The sequence below is a fragment of the Rana temporaria genome, chromosome 2, assembly GCF_905171775.1.
Source record: "Rana temporaria chromosome 2, aRanTem1.1, whole genome shotgun sequence".
NCBI lineage: Eukaryota > Metazoa > Chordata > Amphibia > Anura > Ranidae > Rana > Rana temporaria.
In genome coordinates this window covers 71,197,989-71,219,567 of record NC_053490.1, presented here as the reverse complement: position 1 = coordinate 71,219,567, position 21,579 = coordinate 71,197,989, and the positions used below count along the sequence as shown (strand labels likewise).

Genomic DNA, 21,579 nt, shown 5'->3' with positions numbered 1-21,579 from the left:
AAAAAAAAGAATTCGTAAAGGACTAATGACATTTTTTTAAAACTACTGATGTAATGTTATATTTATGGGTGGAACTCCACTTTAAGGGCCCATTCACACCAGAAACTGCACAAAACTGCACATAACTGCACGTTTTTGACTGCATGTTTCCATGCATTTGAAGCACGTTTGCCGTGCGCTTGATTGCATTTTGCACTGAATATTCAGAGTGTTTTTCTATCGATTTTTGGGCTTGGCTTTCTTGGCTTAAAGGGGTGCGGTATGGTGTGTTTGAAGCATGTTTGTAGCGCGTTTCCTGCATTAGCAGTGCAGAAAAATGCAACATGCTCTACTTTTTTTTTTTTTTTTTTTTAACTGCACTGGAATGATTTGCACTGTGCCCATAGGATTACCTTGATTTTGGTCTGTCTATGCAGTTGGAGTGCTGTTCAAAATGCATCCAACTGCGTTCTGTGTAAAAGAGCCCTAAATGATCGCTTATTCCCAGGGTCCCTCACTCACACAGGCTTCCTCCACGCTATGCTATCCTCTTCTGTAAGGTTTTCTAGTGGTCGCAGGCACTCTGTTGTCATAAAGCACTTTAATGCAGGGCTCATCGCCTGCATTGGATGGGAGAAAACCAAGGGACCACCCACAAGCTGGATTGTCGGGGAGAAAAAAAGAGCGCTGGATGCAGGAAGAGGTCGTCTATACATAAATTAACTAGCAAATCCAGTCCAAGTGCTAGCATGCCGTTTCAGGGCTATTTCATGCAGTTGCTTGGCATCAATGCTGTAATCGGAGCTTGTCAAATTTCCAGTATGTTTTCCAAGCATTGACACTCATTTGTGATGTGCCGATTCCAAGGTGAAGTTTAATGTATTTATGTTTGGCTTCTCTTGTTTTGTCTTGTAAGAGCCAGTTCACACTGGGGCAACACGACTTCCAGCATGACTTTGGGAGGCAACTTGGACACGACTTGAGTATGAATCATCAGGCAACTTCCAAGGCAACTTCAAGTTGCCTCCAGGACAGTACAAGGCAACTTCAAGTCGCCTCCAGGACAGTACAAGGCAACTTCAAGTCGCCTCCAGGACAGGAGGCTTTCCAGTGGCCAATCAAACAACAATCAGCTCTGGGGGAGGGAGGGGTTTGCCTGAGAAATGTAGGTTATCTTCCTTCATTATTGCTTCAGTTAAGACAGTGATCCGAATTCAGAGGCAACTTCCATTGAAATCAATGGGTACAAGTTGCCTACAAGTCGGATTGAAGTAGTACAGGAACCTTTTCTGAAGTCGGAGCGACTTCAGTAGTGTACATTAAGACGGCTCCCTATTGGACAGTCAGTGATCTTTGATTGCTCAGTTCTCAGTGTAACGGTGGCAGGGGACAGATGCTGTATCAGGTCGATGCTACATCCACCTAGGTGAGTATGGATGTTCATTTTTTTTTTCAAAACCTGCACTTCTCTTTTAACACCACATAGCATTTGAGTAGCATTTAAAAAGTGTTTGAGAATTGGTTCATTGGAATGTTACAGGTATCAGAAGTGCTTTAGATTACAAGACTTGATCATCGACATTCAAAAGACACATAGCAAACTCTTGTCTCAAACTAATTTGTATACGTTTGTGGGAGTAAAGCCCCGTACACACGATCGGACCTTTGTCCGCCCAAAATCACATAGGAATTCCCAACGGAATTCCATCGGAGCAAAAGAGAACATGTTCTCTATCTAAACTCTGATGGAATTCATCGGAATTTCCGATGGAATTACTTTGATGGGGCATATACACGGTCGGAAATTTCCCATGGAAAAAGTTTGTCTGACTTTTTCCATCAGAAATTCCGATGCTGTGTACAGGGATTTAAAGTAATAATTTTGCGATTTCTTGATATTAACAACCCCTTTAAAACAGACCCTTTAGTCTTCAATAACCATGCCCTGTAAAAAGGAACACTCTTCCACCTCTATCTCTATAAAAAAAAAAACTTTCACCCTGTTTTTTCATTGGGGAGATGTTACCTACCCGTGCCTGTGACACAAGTATTGTCAGAAGTTCAACAAAAAAATGTTTTTGCTTGTGTCTCTGTAGAGATGCTCCTTTATCTAGCAGGAGTTAAGGAGAAAGCAGCCTTGCATGGACCTGGAATAAATACTTGACAGGCTCTCACCCATTTCTTCATAAAATTAAATATTTTGCCAAGTGTTCAACTTTAAAAAATGGTTGTAAAGACGGAATGTTTTTTACCTTTTACTGCATGCAACTTACCCTGGGCCCATTGGCTCAAGCCAAGAAAATACAATGGATTGGCAAAAAAGGATGACTATCAGGTGAAACACTAATAATCATTGACTAGAGAGACTATTAGTGACTTCCACATGACATGCAGTCTCGATACCTTAAACTCGGTTGTGCATTCAATAATTTTGTCATGCCTGGTTCTCTCAGGTTGGCTTTTCAAAATATTTCTGTTTGCCTTGGCTTCTAACCTGCCCTATTTATAAATGGATTACCCACAGTGCTAATCAGCTGTTGTCATATTTTATTAACGTGAATGTCCTGCTTTATTTTGTTAGGTTCGTATAGAACAAGTTATCATTGCAGAGCCAGGTGCAGTGCTGCTGTACAAAATCTCTAATCTTTTGAAATTTTACCACCACACAATAAGGTAAGGACCTGAAGAAAAACTTTAAGCGACCACATATTTTATATTTTTTTTTAATTACAGGTATTTATATAATGCCAACAATTTACAAAAAGCTTCCACATGCATAGGATTCTTTAGCTAAAATGGCATTCAGCAAGTCCCATGCAAGAACCACCTTGAGCAGTTACCATTTGAAGGCAAACCCTTGTTTTGTAGCTCCTTGGAAAAGTACATCAGATTACAAAGCGTAAGAATTTGCTTCTAAGGCTTTCCAGACTTCTTCCCAGGCATCCACCCTCTCTGAGAAGTAGAGGTACCCTGTGTACCTCTACTTCTCAGAGAGGGTGGATGCCTGCTGTCCCGCTTGGCCTTTTGGTCCAGGAATATCTCAGATGCCTGAGTCTAGATTAGAATGTTGTTTCCAGGCACTACAAACTGGAGATTTGCACTCTGCCTACTCCCTGCTTTCATACTTTTAAACTTGCTTCTATGTCAATTACAACAGGCAGATGTACTTGCTGCTGCCCAGCAACTCTTGTCTCAAGGGGTCATTTTCCCTGTACCAAAAGTAGGACATTCAAAGAGGGCTTTCTCTGGGACCAAAGAGTTCATGCCTGAGCTATTTGGGCCTAAGGAAAGCCCTCACTTCTCTCCTGCAATGAGGGTCTTGGTTCTCATGGTTGCCTCTTTCAATTTTGTGCTGTACACCCAGTTTCACTCTGTATTATAAAAATTCGGTCTCTTTTGTGGATTTCCAACTCAGTGTTGGAATTAAGCAAGCTCTTTTCTTCAAAAATGTGGAAAGTTTCCATGACGGATACTAGCCTCTCAGGCTGGGGAGCTGTCCTTATTGTCCTCTCGGTGCATGGTACTTGTTTTTTTTGCTTGATGTGAGCTGGGGAACTGTTGTCTTAGGTCCGTACACACGACCGAGTTTCTCGGCAGAATTCGGCCAGAAACTCGATCGGAGCTGAATTCTGCCGAGAAACCCGGCCGTGTGTACACTTTCGGCCGAGGAAGCCGACGAGTTCCTCGTCGAGCCAAATAGAGAACATGTTCTCTATTTCCCCGTTGTTCAATGAGGAAAGTTGGCTCGCCGAGATCCTTGGCGGCTTCACACAGAACTCGACGAGCAAAACGATGAGTTTTGCCCGTCGAGTTCCTCGGACGTGTGTACGGGGCCTGAGAAAGTACTCTGTGGGGTGTATTCTGTCCTTCCTCCAGTCTGGTCTGAAGCAGCATTTGGCCCTGTGTACCATCAAAAGACAAACCTCGGCCTCGTACTCTCTAGTGACCTGAATTTCACTCACATAATTCCTCCTGTATACTATTCATTCCAAGAGTTCCCTCAGGGGCATCTTGCCATTTCAAAGTTGATCATTGGAGCTTATGGTTTAAAGGATAAGGTTTCTCCACCATATCTGTTAGTGCATCACAGGCTCTTCAGTATCAGGCATTCCGTTTCTCAGATTTGCAAGGCTGCCACCTGGGCTTCTGTTCACTGTTCACATATTCTATCAGGTGAATGTTCAGGCTCCCTCTGATGCCAGTTTTTGCATGAGGTGCCACAAGCTGCTATTTGGGTCTGTTGAGCCTTCTTGACCTGTTGGTTTGGGAGTCTACTGGCATTGTTTGCTGTGTTGACCATCCCTCAGTTTTACTAATTTTGACTTGAGATCTTGTATCTCATGCTGTTTTACTAAGAAAATAGGCGTTTGTGCTTACCAATAATATCTGTTTCTTGGAGTACAGTACAGGACTGAGTAATACGTTAACCTGCAGTTATGCCAGCCAATCCTCTTCTTTTGAGCACTGGAATGTGGGAGTGCCCTCGATGTTATCACGTACTGTGCAGAACCAGCGATGACTAGCCCAACTCTGCTAAAGCAATATTTCCAATGCCTTCATGTTTTGGTAGTACCATAGAAAAACAAAATTTTTTTTTTTTTTTCTCCCTTTCTTATCTGCACGCTTAATTTTTTTTAAATGCTAGTACAGAGGTTTAGCATAAGAGTCAGATAGCTGGTAGTAGTTTGTCATTCAGCTGAAATGTTCAGTTGTAATGATAATGTTTAATCACTCATCAAAGTACCTTCCTTAGTTCAAACAATTGCCCAACATGGGTAGCATACCCAGCTTAATCCAATTACCATAATGTCAGGAAATGTGTTAAAGCAGTCGTTGGTTGATCTAGAACAGAGGTCTCCGAACTATGGCCCTCCAGTTGTTGAGGAACTACGATTCCCATCATGACTAGTCATATCTGTGAATGTCACAGTTTTACAATGCCTCATGCGATGTGTATTTCCGCATCAGCTGGAGGTCCATAATTTGGGGATCCCTGATCTAGAACATGGCTGTATATGTGAAAAATTGTAAAATGCCCTGTTCTAATTTACACAATCAAAATACGAAAGTGCCTGAGGTCTGGGACAGATTATAAGTAAGTGACAGTCATGAAAAAACTGATGAAGCCTGGAATTCTTTGGTTCCCTAAAAGTGGGAATCTCATGGTGCCATGCCCTAACTCCTACATGATCTTTAGAACTTCTAGAAAACACTATGTTATAGAGCTGCTGGTGTTTGCCAAAATGTGTATAACTTCCTACCTTCATCTCCCTAGAGATCAGTCATGACTCCATATGGTAACTCTCAGCAGTTAATAAACCCTTTTCTCTACATATACAAGGTTATTACCACATGTTACATATCCTGCTAATGTATATAATTATTTAGTTTTTTGCTGAGTCTCTAATTCTTCTTAAAGTGGACGTTCAATCAAACTCTAACTAAACATAATTTACTACCAGCCCATTCTAAGCCTCCTCTATCTACGCTGTGAAAGGAAAGATGTGTATAGTTACCTATTCTGAGGGGAACTGCTGTCCAGTCACATGATTGTGTCCCAACACCGGCTTAAGGGTAGAGGAGGGACAGCCGACAATAGATGCCAATAGTAAGCCTATGGGTGACATCATCACCTAGACTCTGCAGTCATTTTTGGCATTCTCTCCTCTTCACTGAAGCCAGTGCTGGGACCAGTTCATGTGACCGGGCACCCTCAGCATAGGTAAGTATACAGATCTTTAATGTACAGGTTTAATAGAAATGGCTAAGAATGGGGGTGAGAGTAGATTGAAGTATAGTTTTTGTTTGATTGAACTTCCTGTTTACCTTTTTCTAGCCAGGTCCTTTAAAAGTTCATAACTCCAGAACCATTGCATTGGCTTCACAGTCATGTGATCATGTGCTTGTGTTCAAAATAATTCTCAAAGATGTTTTCTTTTACACTAAGTACTGCTTCTAAATGAGAAAACTCCTTAAAATTGTTGTCTCTTGTAGTGGAATTGTTGGCACAAGCGCCTCTACACTGCTGACTACAATAGAAGAAATGCATTTATTGAGCAAAAAGATATTTCTCAACAGTCTGACCTTACATGCAAGTAAACTGATGGACAAGGTAAGGACAGATATTGCTTCATAAGGGTGCATATACTTGTCTTATGTATCTTGTACTATGTAGAAAAAAAATTACAATTGTAATGAACTTGATGGCCCGGATTCACAGAAATTGGCGCATATTTATGCCGCTGTAGCGTATCTCTTTTACGCTACGCCGGCGCAGTGCACAGAGGCAAGTACTGGATTCACAAAGCACTTGCTCCCACTCGCTGTTAAATACACGCTGGGTTTCCTCGGCGTAAGCCAGCGTAGGTGGAAGTGGGCGTGAGCCATGCTAATGAGGCTTGACCCCATGCAAATGATGGGCCAAGTGCCATAGAAGTACTTAAAATGAACGGCGCATGCGCCGTCCCGTGGCCGCATCCCAATGTGCATGCTCAGAATCGCATCCAGACAACTGCCTAAGATACGTCGAATCACTGCCTACGACGTGAACGTAACCTACGCCTAGTCATATTCACATACAACGTAAACGACAAAAGATACGACGGCTTGTGTTCCCTGGTCCATACCTTTGCATGAGTTGCGCCTCCTATATGGGGAAAAACTTTACGCTGGACGTACGACTTACGCAAACCGCGTATATGATGCGCCGGGCACAACTACGTTTGTGAATCGGCGTATCTCCCTCATTTGCATATGTGCATAGAAAATCTATGGGAGCGGCAAATGCGCACGGCGTAAATATGCGCCCACGATACGACGGCGTAGGCAAGTTACGTCGGTCGTAGGAAGCCTATTTTCAGGTGTATCTAGTTTTGTGGGCACGGGGCATAAATACGACGGCGCATATTTACACTTACGCGGCGTATCTCGAGATACGTCGGCGAAAGTGCTTTGTGAATCCGGGCCAATGTATCTAAATAATGATCCAATTTGGTTTGATATGTATTGTTTTTTTCTGACTGACATCTAATATAGGGACTATCCTTGAATTAATTAATTTTCTTTACATTCTGTCGACTACATTGTAACAATTAGAGTCTTATATATAAAGCTGTGGTGCAATTGAGTCACAACTGCTGCATTTATAATGATGAATATTATGATGATCAACCTAGGAAATATCTAGAGGAAAATATTCAGGGAAGAATTTCTGAGTGATATAGGTCATCTGAAATCTGACATTTGCCTGTCAACTGTTATGCATTGTCTCCCTTCTTCTATGCAGTTTGTTAATTAGAATGACAGGAAGCTATTTACAGACATTCGATGATCTATAGTTGGGAACCATTCGCGTGATTAGCTGGATGGCAGAGAAACGTTGCCCATACACATGCTGTGTGTAGTTATCTGCGGCCAGCAACCAGCAGCTGCCCAGGCATATTTGATCTCTTTTTAATTGGTGGCCAGTGCCACTGCTATTGTCATGTCACCACTCATCCAGGTATTTACATGTGACTAGGTAATCCCTCTAACAAGTTCCAGGTAGCAGTAAAAACCTGACAGGGATTCTAACCCCTCCCTGCTCTATGCGTGCTGTGTGGATTACGAGATTACAGGTATTTGTTACGTTACAGATATTTGACCAGGTAAAACAGTTCCTTATTTTTGTTCCCAGGTTATGATTAACCACCTCAATACAGGGCACTTGCACCCCCTTCCTGCCTAGGCCAATTTTCAGCTTTCAGCGCTGTCATATTTTGAATGACAATTGCGCAGTCATGCTACAATGTAACCATGTGAAATATTTATAATTTTCAGCAGACTCTTGTTTGCATCAGATCAGGCTGAATCCGTGGATGGATGTTGGCAGCACACTCTGCGTGTCTCCATCTGAGTATTGCTTGTAACAAGCAAAGAAACAAAAGAGCACATGGCGTAATCCAGTAATAAAATTGTTTTATTTATATAATAAAAGAAATTCCATATGGATGTGCACTTACAATGTAACAACATTTTAAATTGCCTATAATGTATCTCCTTGTTAAGTCGTTGGATCCTGATATACCTTCCTACCGCTGAAGCAGTATTCCCGGGTGAGGTATTACAGGTAATGAACGGCGTGGGTTGCTGCGTGGACTAGCCCTGACGCACGTTTCCTCCATTGCTTTACACGCCCTCTGACGAAAGCAATGAGGAAACGCCTGATCTGATGCAAACAAGAGTCTGCTGATATTAACCAGTAAAAGACACACTGTTAACCCTTTATCATCTGGTAAGTGCATCACCTTTGGGGGATTCCCACACAAGCAATGTGGTGAAGGATATTGCACTGAAATTACGATCTGCAAAGATTTGAGTTTTTCAACCATATTCAAAGTGGACTATCTGTTATTCTACACCTTGCTTCTTTCAATTAAAACAAGTGGAACTTTATATCCATATAAGAACTTCCTAAGCGTTACTAATGTTTTAATGATTTATTTGTTTTAACATATTTTTGAGACTTTCGGGGGTTCTAAATAATTTTCTAGCAAAAAAATGTTTTTAACTTGTAAACGCCAAATCTCAGACAGAGGCTATATATTTTTTGTTTCTAATGCTGCGTACACACGATAATTTTTCGGCTTGTAAAAAACGACGTTTTTCAGCCTCTTGAAAAAACAATGTTTTTTCCAACTTCATCATTAAAACGACGTTGCCCACACACGATCGTTAAAAAAAAATGCTCTAGCAAAGCGCGGTGACGTACAACACGTACGATGGCACTATAAAGTGGAAGTTCCATTCAAACGGTGCCACCCTTTGGGCTGCTTTAGCTGATTTTCGTGTTAGTATAAGACGATTCGCGCTTTTCTGTCTGTTACAGCGTGATGAATGTGCTTACTCCATTACGAACGGTAGTTTTACCAGAACGAGCGCTCCCGTCTCATAACTTGCTTCTGAGCATGTGTGGGTTTTTAACGTCGTTTAAGCCCACACACGATCATTTTTTACAACCCGAAAAACGACAGTTTAAAACGTTGTTAAAACATGCAACATGTTCGAATTTTTTTTTTGTCGTTTTTCAGAACCAGAAAAATTATGTGAAGCCCACACACGATCGTTTTAAATTACATTTTTAAAAAACTTCGTTTTTTTACATGCCGAAAAATGATCGTGTGTACGCGGCATAACACGCTAGAGCATAAAATGGCATACTATGCAATACTTTTTGTCACACCGTATTTGCGCAGTGGTCTTACAGGCACACTTTTTTGGGATAAAATTCCCTTTTTCTTTTATATTGTGAAAGATGACGTTACGCCGCCTAAATTGATACCCAACATGTCATGCTTCAAAGTTGCACCCCCTTAAAAATCTCCATAGGCAACGTTTAAAAAATTCTACAAGTTGAATGTTTTGAGTTACAGAGAAAGTCTAGGGGTAGAATTATTGCTCTCGCATCCAACGATTGCAGCGATACCTCACATGTGTGGTTTGAACACCATTTTCATATGCGGGCGCTACTCACGTATGCGTTTGCTTTTGGACTCAAGCTTGGCGGGACGAAGCGTGTTTAAAAAAAAAATAAAAAATCTTCTTCTTAGTTATTTTGTTTTTCATTTTTACTCTGTTCTTTAAAAAAAAAAATGTGTCAGTTTTATTCCTATTACAAGGAATGTAAACATCCCTTGTAATAGAAAAAAAAACATGACAAAACCTCTTAAATATGAGATCTGGGGTCAAAAAGACCCCAGATCTCATATTTACACTAAAATGCAATCAAAAATAAAAATAACATTTTATGTAATTTAAAAAAAAAAGTGTCCCTTTAAGAGCTATGGGCGGAAGTGATGTTTTGACATCGCTTCCGCCCTGCAATGATATAGAGACGGGTGGGGGCCATCTTCCCCTCACTCGTCTCCATGTCAAGCCAGCGGCAGGACCTGATTGCCGGTAAGCGGCGGAGGGGGGCCTCTCCCGCCGCCGATTAAAAGTGATCTCAGGCCGAAACTGCCGCAGAGACCATTTTTTTCTTGAAGTGGACCGCCTGCTGAAGAAGAGGATACCGGGGTTATGGTAGCTATCTGCTGCCATAACAACGGTATTCCTCTTCAAAGTACCGACGTAAAATGCCGGTGGGCGGGCCAGAAGTGTTTAATATGCACATGGGATTGTTTTTGTTTTACATTTTTATGACATTTGCAAAGATTACAAACTTTTTTTTTACGTTTTCATTATGGGGTATTGTTTGTCGAATTTTGAGGAAAATAGTGAATTTAATCTATTTTGGAATAAGGCTGTAACATAACAAAATGTGAAAAAAAGTGAAGCGCTGTGAATATTTTCCAGATGCACTATAGAACTTAGGATGGGGTGGGAGCAGGTTTAATCTTAGATATTTAGACCATTTTATAAATAAAAAATTGCACTCAAAACACATTCCAGTGCAATTGGAGAACATGAGTTCTTGTGCCATCATCCTTTTGGCACACTACTGCACACCTCTATTGCGCTAAATATTAAACTCATTTTCTGAACTTTATTTTGCGAAGATGACTTTGAGATTTCCTAAAATTTTGTACATTACTCACATCTTACTTTTCAAACCCTTTAACTTGAACAATTAATTTTGTGCAAGTGGTCCTAAAAGCAAACCTTTTTTTACCTTAATGCATTCCCTGCATTATGATAAAAAAATGTTCTATTAGCTCCCCCCAGCCCCCCTCCCCCCGCCCTTACCTGACACCTCTCATGATCCAGCGTTGTCTCAATGGGCAGCCCCATTTTCCTACCTTCTAGTGGGAGCCTTAAGCCTCGTACACACGATCAGATTTCCATTGGACAAAGCCGTGGAATTTTGTGCGAAGGGTGTTGGCCGTGAACTTGTTCTGCATACAGACAGAAAAACGTTGTCAGCCAACAAATACAAAACGCCATGGTTTTTCAGCTCTTTAGCGCCCCCCTTTCATCAACTTCTGCTAATGTTGTACTATTGTTAGCATTGCTTCTGAGCACGCGTGTTTGTACTGGACTTGTGTATACACGATGGGATAATACGACAGCACACATTTGAAGCATGCTATCCAACAAAAATCCATCAACAATTGTCCGATGGAGCATACAAACGCTCGGATTTTCCAGACAAAACCCTGCCATCGCACATTTGTTGTGGAAAATCCGATCGTGTGTACGAGGCTTTAGGCTTCTGCTGCTGTCAGTCAAATAAAGAGGGAGAGGACAGCGCCGGTGAGGGACTGCCAAAGAAGAGGTATGGGGTCGGCTCTGTGAAATACCGTTGCACAATGGTAAGTATAACCTGTTTTGTTTTTCTGTTTTTTAAATATAAAATGCTTGTAAAAACACTTTAATTAATGAAAGTAGCATTGTATTGAAAGTGTTAAAACATACATTTTTTTGAAGCATTGTATCATATTATTTAACTTTTGGAGACTAATTAAAATTTGCAGCTTTTAACGTGTTCACTGTATTAGATGATTTTTTTGTATCTTTTTTACACATATACAGTGTGTGTGTTAGGTGTTATTCTAGCTGATGACACAAAGCGAGCGCGTCTCTCGTATTACTGGTATTGATTGTGCTCTGAACGAGCTGTTCCTAGTCGTCAGTCTTGCTCTGTGTCGTGTTCAGGCGTATTTTGGCTTTAATTTAAGCCAGCAATAGAATGATGTTTTCACCCTTACATTGCACGATGTTGATGCCATATAAACCTTGTAAACTCTGGCTTTGACTTTCCGCTTAATATTTAGGTCTGACTAAAGTAGCTGGAAATTAAGTAATTTTTTATTTAATTTACCTTTTAAATTAAGAATTTGATAGAACACTCAGTGCAAATCCTGTATAGCACCTTAATGGGAAAACGGCACATTACTTTTAAAGGGGTTTTCCACTTTTTTTTTAAGTTTATTAAAAGTCAGCAGCTACAAAAAGTGTAGCTGTTGGCTTTTAATAAACTGACACTTACCTGCTCCATGGCTCCAGCGACGCGCCGGCCGGGGCTCCGCTCCTCGCCCCCCCCCCTCGCCGGCCAGCATCTTCATTCTTAGTGTGGGCACCCGGCAGTGACAGCTTTCGGCTTCACGGCCGGGCACCCACTGCGCATGCACGAGCGGCGCCGTCCGATTGGACAGGCGCTCGCCTACAGGGAGGGGCTGTGAAAAGGCGATTAAGCTAATCACCTTTGCAGCCCCTCGGCGGAAGGAGGAAGTGGGACAGGAAGTCCCCTTCTCCTGAAGCCCCCACTCCCCCCCCAAAAAATTACATGCCAAATGTGGCATGTAAGGGGGCGAGGAGTGGGTTAAGCGGAAGTTCCATTTTTAGGTGGAACTCCGCTTTAAGTAATACATTAACCACCTCATTACTGGGCACTTTCACCCCCTTCCTACCCAGGCCAATTTTCAGCTTTCAGCGCTGTCACACTTTGAATGATAACTAGAAAATGCATTCCCTGAGGAAAATGCGAGTGGGAATGCTGAATTGCTGAGCCCGCACCAAAGCCATTCACCATAACCACTACAGTATATTTAGGACACACAGCTCCTTTCTCTATCTGCAAAGTAGAGAGTATGCTGACTTCCTGGTCGCCCCTCCCCCCTCAAGAGGTTTCCCCTCCCCCCAGGTCAGTGAGGAGGAATATTGCACTGAGGTAAGGAAAGCTATTTATGGAAAGAAATAACATTACAAACGCCTTTTAATTCACAGACCAATACATTAATTACGCCTCCAAACAAAACGTAATAAATCCACAACCGTACATGCGATCGATACAGCGACTTCACCGTTTGAAAGACACGGCCCTTGTGAACGCATCGATATGAAATTTATGTTGATAAACTTAAAAATGTGGCCATGTCAGCGATTTAGAAAAGAGCGTCGTTGTGTGTTTTGCAGAAACATTTTTTAGACTTTTTAACATGTCTCTTGTCCTTTAGAAGCTCCTGGAACTAAAACTAAAATACGTATCACAAAACTGATCACATTGCCTGAAACCAGACAAGCATACCTACGTTTTGATATATAAATTGTGTATGACAAGTAGATCTTGTGGGCGTGAGAGCAATTTGTTCGCCCTTTTTTTAAATATAATATTTTTTGTGGATGATCTCCACTCTAAAGGTCACATGACACACTCTAAACCTGCTCCATAGGATTACATTATAACCGATAAAAAAATCACTAAACGTAAATTGCGTTTTCACAAAAACCGTAAAAGATATCAATCTAAAAAGTCATGTTTGGATAGCTGAATATTTTGTGACCGCTTTAAAGTTTGTTTGGTGTCTGTAAGTGAAAGTATGAAGGAGCTGAAACTTTTGGCAGAACGTGTGTTTTGAAGCAGGAAAAAGGATGTTCTCATTGACTTCAATGTTAAAAAAAAGTGTCTAAAAGCTTAATATTTTAAAAAGTATAAATAGTACAAAAAAACTTGAAGAAGTCCCATCGTTAGCTGAACGAGATGAACATTTTAAAAGTTGAATGGTCTCAATAGCTGAAAGTATGCAGAAGTTACGCAGAGCCAAAAAACGTACGGAATAAAATTAAAATTAAAATTAAGAACTAGAAAATGCATTCCCTGAGGAAAATGCGAGTGGGAATGCTGAATTGCTGAGCCCGCACCAAAGCCATTCACCATAACCACTACACTATCTTTAGGACACACAGCTCCTTTCTCTATCTGCAAAGTAGAGAGTATGCTGACTTCCTGGTCGCCCCTCCCCCCTCAAGAGGTTTCCCCTCCCCCCAGGTCAGTGAGGAGGAATATTGCACTGAGGTAGAAAGCTATTTATGGAAAGAAATTCCATTACAAACGCCTTTTAATTCACAGACCAATACATTAATTACGCCTCCAAACAAAACGTAATAAATCCACAACCGTACATGCGATCGATACAGCGACTTCACCGTTTGAAAGACACGGCCCTTGTGAACGCATCGATATGAAATTTATGTTGATAAACTTAAAATTGTGGCCATGCCAGCGATTTAGAAAAGAGCGTCTTTGTGTGTTTTGCAGGAAAAAATTTTAAATTTTTAACATGGACGGTCAATGAGAGTGGTTTTGTCACTCTTGTCCTTTAGAAGCTCCTGGAACTAAAACTAAAATACGTATAACAAAACTGATCACATTGCCTGAAACCAGACAAGCATACCTACGTTTTGATATATAAATTGTGTATGACAAGTAGATCTTGTGGGCGTGAGAGCAATTTGTTCGCCCTTTTTTTAAAGATAATTTTTGTTTTCAAAGATCTCCACTCTAAAGGTCACATGACACACTCTAAACCTGCTCCATAGGATTACATTATAACCGATAAAAAAATCACTAAACGTAAATTGCGTTTTCACAAAAACCGTATAAGATATCAATCTAAAAAGTCATGTTTGGATAGCTGAATATTTTGTGACCGCTTTAAAGTTTGTTTGGTGTCTGTAAGTGAAAGTATGAAGGAGCTGAAACTTTTGGCAGAACGTGTGTTTTGAAGCAGGAAAAAGGATGTTCTCATTGACTTCAATGTTAAAAAAAAGTGTCTAAAAGCTTAATATTTTAAAAAGTATAAATAGTACAAAAAAACTTGAAGAAGTCCCATCGTTAGCTGAATGAGACGAACATTTTAAAAGTTAAATGGTCTCAATAGCTGAAAGTATGCAGAAGTTACGCAGAGCCAAAAAACGTACGGAATAAAATTAAGAAGAAGAACTAGAAAATGCATTCCCTGAGGAAAATGCGAGTGGGAATGCTGAATTGCTGAGCCCGCACCAAAGCCATTCACCATAACCACTACACTATCTTTAGGACACACAGCTCCTTTCTCTATCTGCAAAGTAGAGAGTATGCTGACTTCCTGGTCGCCCCTCCCCCCTCAAGAGGTTTCCCCTCCCCCCAGGTCAGTGAGGAGGAATATTGCACTGAGGTAGAAAGCTATTTATGGAAAGAAATTCCATTACAAACGCCTTTTAATTCACAGACCAATACATTAATTACGCCTCCAAACAAAACGTAATAAATCCACAACCGTACATGCGATCGATACAGCGACTTCACCGTTTGAAAGACACGGCCCTTGTGAACGCATCGATATGAAATTTATGTTGATAAACTTAAAATTGTGGCCATGCCAGCGATTTAGAAAAGAGCGTCTTTGTGTGTTTTGCAGGAAAAAATTTTAAATTTTTAACATGGACGGTCAATGAGAGTGGTTTTGTCACTCTTGTCCTTTAGAAGCTCCTGGAACTAAAACTAAAATACGTATCACAAAACTGATCACATTGCCTGAAACCAGACAAGCATACCTACGTTTTGATATATAAATTGTGTATGACAAGTAGATCTTGTGGGCGTGAGAGCAATTTGTTCGCCCTTTTTTTAAAGATAATTTTTGTTTTCAAAGATCTCCACTCTAAAGGTCACATGACACACTCTAAACCTGCTCCATAGGATTACATTATAACCGATAAAAAAATCACTAAACGTAAATTGCGTTTTCACAAAAACCGTATAAGATATCAATCTAAAAAGTCATGTTTGGATAGCTGAATATTTTGTGACCGCTTTAAAGTTTGTTTGGTGTCTGTAAGTGAAAGTATGAAGGAGCTGAAACTTTTGGCAGAACGTGTGTTTTGAAGCAGGAAAAAGGATGTTCTCATTGACTTCAATGTTAAAAAAAAGTGTCTAAAAGCTTAATATTTTAAAAAGTATAAATAGTACAAAAAAACTTGAAGAAGTCCCATCGTTAGCTGAATGAGACGAACATTTTAAAAGTTAAATGGTCTCAATAGCTGAAAGTATGCAGAAGTTACGCAGAGCCAAAAAACGTACGGAATAAAATTAAGAAGAAGAACTAGAAAATGCATTCCCTGAGGAAAATGCGAGTGGGAATGCTGAATTGCTGAGCCCGCACCAAAGCCATTCACCATAACCACTACACTATCTTTAGGACACACAGCTCCTTTCTCTATCTGCAAAGTAGAGAGTATCCTGACTTCCTGGTCGCCCCTCCCCCCTCAAGAGGTTTCCCCTCCCCCCAGGTCAGTGAGGAGGAATATTGCCCTGAGGTAAGGAAAGCTATTTATGGAAAGAAATTCCATTACAAACGCCTTTTAATTCACAGACCAATACATTAATTACGCCTCCAAACAAAACGTAATAAATCCACAACCGTACATGCGATCGATACAGCGACTTCACCGTTTGAAAGACACGGCCCTTGTGAACGCATCGATATGAAATTTATGTTGATAAACTTAAAATTGTGGCCATGCCAGCGATTTAGAAAAGAGCGTCTTTGTGTGTTTTGCAGGAAAATTTTTAAAATTTTTAACATGGACGGTCAATGAGAGTGGTTTTGTCACTCTTGTCCTTTAGAAGCTCCTGGAACTAAAACTAAAATACGTATCACAAAACTGATCACATTGCCTGAAACCAGACAAGCATACCTACGTTTTGATATATAAATTGTGTATGACAAGTAGATCTTGTGGGCGTGAGAGCAATTTGTTCGCCCTTTTTTTAAAGATAATTTTTGTTTTCAAAGATCTCCACTCTAAAGGTCACATGACACACTCTAAACCTGCTCCATAGGATTACATTATAACCGATAAAAAAATCACTAAACGTAAATTGCGTTTTCACAAAAACCGTATAAGATATCAATCTAAAAAGTCATGTTTGGATAGCTGAATATTTTGTGACCGCTTTAAAGTTTGTTTGGTGTCTGTAAGTGAAAGTATGAAGGAGCTGAAACTTTTGGCAGAACGTGTGTTTTGAAGCAGGAAAAAGGATGTTCTCATTGACTTCAATGTTAAAAAAAAGTGTCTAAAAGCTTAATATTTTAAAAAGTATAAATAGTACAAAAAAACTTGAAGAAGTCCCATCGTTAGCTGAATGAGACGAACATTTTAAAAGTTAAATGGTCTCAATAGCTGAAAGTATGCAGAAGTTACGCAGAGCCAAAAAACGTACGGAATAAAATTAAGAAGAAGAATAATAAAAAACGAATATCAATACTGGGAATGCTTATTAAAGCATTCCCACTAATAATAAAAAACGAATATCAATACTGGGAATGCTTATTAAAGCATTCCCACTAATTAAGAAGAAGAATAATAAAAAACGAATATCAATACTGGGAATGCTTATTAAAGCATTCCCACTAATAAAAAACGAATATCAATACTGGGAATGCTTATGAAAGCATTCCCACTAATTACTGTCATGTAACACTGTACCCATATAAAATTGTTATCTTTTTTTTTTTTTTTCTCCCACAAATAGAGATTTTTTATGGTGTTATTTAATCACTCAAAAACTCAAATCAGTGTATATTATTTGGTCTGTGTGAAAGTTAGAGTCTACAAGCTATGGGAGGCAGTCATTGAAAATCGATCAATCATGATGTACTGATAACCTATCTCACTTCTTGAAACCCTAACATGCCAGGACAGTACAAATACCCCAAAATTACTCCTTTTTGGAAAGTAGACAGTCCGAGGTATTTAGTAAGAGGCATGGCGCGTTTTTTTAAGTTGTAATTTTTTCCTACAATTCTTTTGGAAAATGAAAAAATTCAATAAAATATTTTTTTTTTCACAAAAATTTCATGTTAACCACTTGCCGACCAGCCACAGTACATATACTGCAGCAGGTTGGCTCTATTGCGTGAAACGACAAACATGTATTTCATTTCCTGCAAAAGCCAAATGGGGGGGGGGGGCTCTGTTTTTAACTAGTGAGTCCATCCCCTAGGGACACACTTACTCTGTAAGTATGAGAGAAAAAATGTAAAACTGAACCCATAGTATGACTTTAATGTTATCCTTAAATGCTTGTGTATGTAACTAATATACTAGGAAAGTATTATGACTTTTTAAAACTTTGATTTATATTGCTCTAACATTTTTTGCTTATGTAATTATAAATTTATTGCATATTTCTTAGGTTTGGGTTTCATAAAAAATACATTTATACTCGCCTACGGTAGATGGATGCAGCATCTGTCCCCTGCCGCTTCTAAGACTGAGAACTGCGAGATCTAAGACTGCTAATCTCTCTGTTCTCTGTTGTCGGTGAGCAGAGAGACAGTGACTGTCAGGCTTTAGCCCGCTGTCGGCTGTAAATGGGTCACAGGAGTGCTGAACCAACTGCACTCCTGTAACCTAGAGGAGAAGTATAGCCAAAATAGCTTTGGCCATACGTCTCCTTTAAATTGTTTCATTGTAAAAAAATATAAAAACATTTTTTTACAGAAAACATTTAACCACTTGCCGACCGCGCTATAGCAAAAATACTGCTACAGCGCGGTCGAGTTGTTGTGACACGATGTCCCTGGGACGTTCTCGTGCACTTCCTCGTTTGCGCGCCCCCTGAGACGCGCTCGCGGAAGTGTCCGTGCTCGCCGGGTCCAGGGGACCCGACGCAACACGGATCACGGTGAAGAGCCAATGATAGCGGCTCTTCACCACCTGATCGCTCCCTCCAATGAGGGAGCAGAGAAAAGTAAAAAAAAAAGGTCATCCTGAGGTCTTCTCTTCTCTCCTCACACCGATACAGTGTGTGAGGAGAGAAGTGATTTTTAAAGTGAGTGCCATCTACATTGTGCCCAGCAGTGCCACACAGTGCCACTACACTACCCATCAGTGCCCCTACAGTCCCAATCTGTGCCACCAGTACCACTACAGTCCCCACCAGTGCCACTACAGTCCCCACCAGTGCCACCTCTGCCACTTCAGTGCCCATTGGTGCTGCTAGTGTCTGTCAGTGCCGCACCAGTGCCACTACAGTACTTATCAGTGCCACCAGTGCTCCATCAGTGCCACTACCGTGCCCAGTGCCACTACAGTGCCAATATCCCATTTTTTTTTTTTTTTTACCAAAAATATGTAGCAGGCCAAATTTATGAGGAAAAATTTCTTTTTTGCAAAATGTTATGATAGAAATTAAGAAAAATTCATTTTTTACAACATTTTCGTCCTTTTTTTTTAATTTATAGCAAAAAAAATAAAAAACGCAGAGGTGATCAAATACCACCAAAAGAAAGCTCTATTTGTGGGAAAAAAAGGCCAAAATTTTCATTTGGTTACAGTGTTGTATGACTCAGTTATTGTCATTCAAAATGTGAGAGCACCGAAAGCTGAAAATTGGTCTGGTCAGGAAGGGTGTTTAAGTGCCCAGTGGTCAAGTGGTTAATATAGGGTAAATGTAAATAAATGGCTAAGCCAGACAAAATCTAATTTAGTTTTTTGTAAGGTGGGGGAAGGGAAGGGATATGTAAATTTAATGTTATCTGATCTCTCCTGCTTTTATGTATCTTTAGCATAGCTGTTTTTTGAAACCCAGGAAAGCTGTTATTTGTACATAATAACTGTATGCTGCAAAGATGAAATATTTATATGTATTATATAATTTATGATTTTTTTTTTTTTTTTTTAAAGAAAACATATATACTGTATATGTATATAAACAATTTTATGTCTGTTTTATAAGTGAATACTCCTCAGCTGACTTTGTCATTTGAAATGTTGATGAGGCTCAAGCCCTGTACATACGACCAGGATTCCCGGCGGTATAAAGTCCACCGGGAATCCCGACGTGAAAACCGAGAACCTGCTCGGTAAGTTTCCTCGTGTACATGCGGCCGGGAAAACTGCGGGGAGAGCTTTGGCTGGGAATCCTGGCCGTGTGTATGCTCCCTCGCAGTGTTTCCCCATAGAAAAACTGCTAGGTTTTAAACCTCCGGGAATCCCGGCGGGAAAATAGAGAGCAGGTTCTCTATTTTCCCGATGGGATTCCCTGCAGTTTTCCTGTCGGGAAAACTGCAAGGAAGCATACACATGGCCGGTTTTCGAGGATGAGAAGGCATCTGTAATAGGAGGAACACAGAACAGAGGCGCTGCTGGGAAGATTTGTGTTCCACCTATCACAGAACACGCTGAGAAGAAGGAGCGTCTTTTAAATCACTGACGCTCTCGCAGCACCCGGAGACTGTCACCGCAACGCACCGCCTATTCACAAAAAAGTGAGTGATGGCAGAGACCGTACCCGGCGTATAAGACGACCCCCGACTTTGGATGCATTTTTTTGCATCCAGAAAGTCGTCTTATACGCCGAAAAATACGGTATTTGACTGGATTGTAACCCTTCTTTTCCCTCTCTATAGAATTTTTTTTTAATATGATTAATCTATACTTTACAAGCAGCAAATACAAGATTATAAGGCTGTGCAATGACACTTGTTGATTATAACCTTCTTTGACTTTTTCAGAGAGATTGCATCTTCCATTGTTACACATGTAATTTTTTTAATGCATTCTGTTTGATGTTTTATGTACCTAATATTATGAAATCTGATATCTCAATATTGAAAAATTTGCAATGAATAAGACAATTGCCTACCTTTATATCTTTCAAGGTGGAGTTGCCTCCAGTAGATCTAGGTCCAAGTTCTGCCCTGAATCAAACACTGACCCTACTACGGGAAGTTCTGGTTTCTCACGACTCCTCTGTGGTTCCTCTGGATGCACGACAAGCCGACTTTGTCCAGGTAAATAAATTCTGTTCACATGACTCTGTATTTATAGCCAAAACTTTTATTTACTGTAATGTCCTATGTAAGGGGATGGGGGTTACTTTCACTTCTGTCCTGTAAACACAACACCAAATGAAGAAAATCCCCAGTCAGTAAGTTGCCGCCACAATAATTGTCCCTGTTGGAAGATTTCATCTCCTCTCTTGACCACTCAAAATGTTGGCATTTTCCATCACTTTTAGTCCTATTAACGATGGTCACTAGGACAAATAGAGGGAATTAATCACCCCAGCAGGGACACACACAGCGATAAATAGTTCTAATGCTGCGTACACACGGTCGTTTTTCGGCATGAAAAAAAACGTCATTTAAAATCATTGTGTGTGGGCTTCACATCATTTTTCGGCTTCTGAAAAACGACAAAAAAAATTCGAACATGCTGCATTTTTTAATGTCGTTTTTTAAAATGTCGTTTTTCGGGTTGTAAAAAATGATCGTGTGTGGGCTAAAACGACGTTTTAAACCCGCGCATGCCCAGAAGCGAGTTATGAGACGGGAGCGCTTGTTCTGGTAAAACTACCATTCATAATGAAGTAAGCACATTCATCACGCTGTAACAGACAAAAAACCGCAAATCGTCTTTTACTAACAAGGAATCCGCTAAAAGCAGCCCAAAGGCGAATGGAACTTCCCCTTCAGAGTGCCGGCGTACGTGTTGTACGTCACCGCGCTTTGTTCATCATTTTTTTTAAATGATGGTGTGTGGGCAACATCGTTTTTAATGATGAAGTTGGAAAAACTGTGTTTTTTGGACATGCTGAAAAATGTCGTTTTTTTTCCATCCCGAAAAACGACCGCGTGTACGCGGCATAACTCTTCTTTATGCTATTATAAGCTAAAACGAAAAAAAAAGGCTTGGGTTTTACAGAAAATGTAGGATTACTGCATCTAGAATGCTCATTCACCATAAACACAATTTACTTTTGTGCTGAAAGCAGTTTTCTGTGTTCATCAAAACTTTGCTGAATACTGGACAATAAAAAATGTTGAAGTATTGATGATTGCATTAAACATGGAG

At 40.3% G+C, this 21,579-nt stretch overlaps 1 protein-coding gene across 2 annotated transcripts in view; it reads left to right on the top strand.

The window, feature by feature from the left end:
* Nucleotides 1-21,579, top strand: part of COG6 (component of oligomeric golgi complex 6) — a 195,289-nt gene that overhangs the window by 144,592 nt on the left and 29,118 nt on the right. For both annotated transcript variants that reach the window (XM_040340358.1, XM_040340359.1), the window contains exons 12-14: nucleotides 2,561-2,652; nucleotides 5,974-6,091; nucleotides 20,385-20,516. In XM_040340358.1, the coding sequence (XP_040196292.1) occupies nucleotides 2,561-2,652; nucleotides 5,974-6,091; nucleotides 20,385-20,516 (342 nt within the window). The remainder of the gene's footprint in view (nucleotides 1-2,560; nucleotides 2,653-5,973; nucleotides 6,092-20,384; nucleotides 20,517-21,579) is intronic.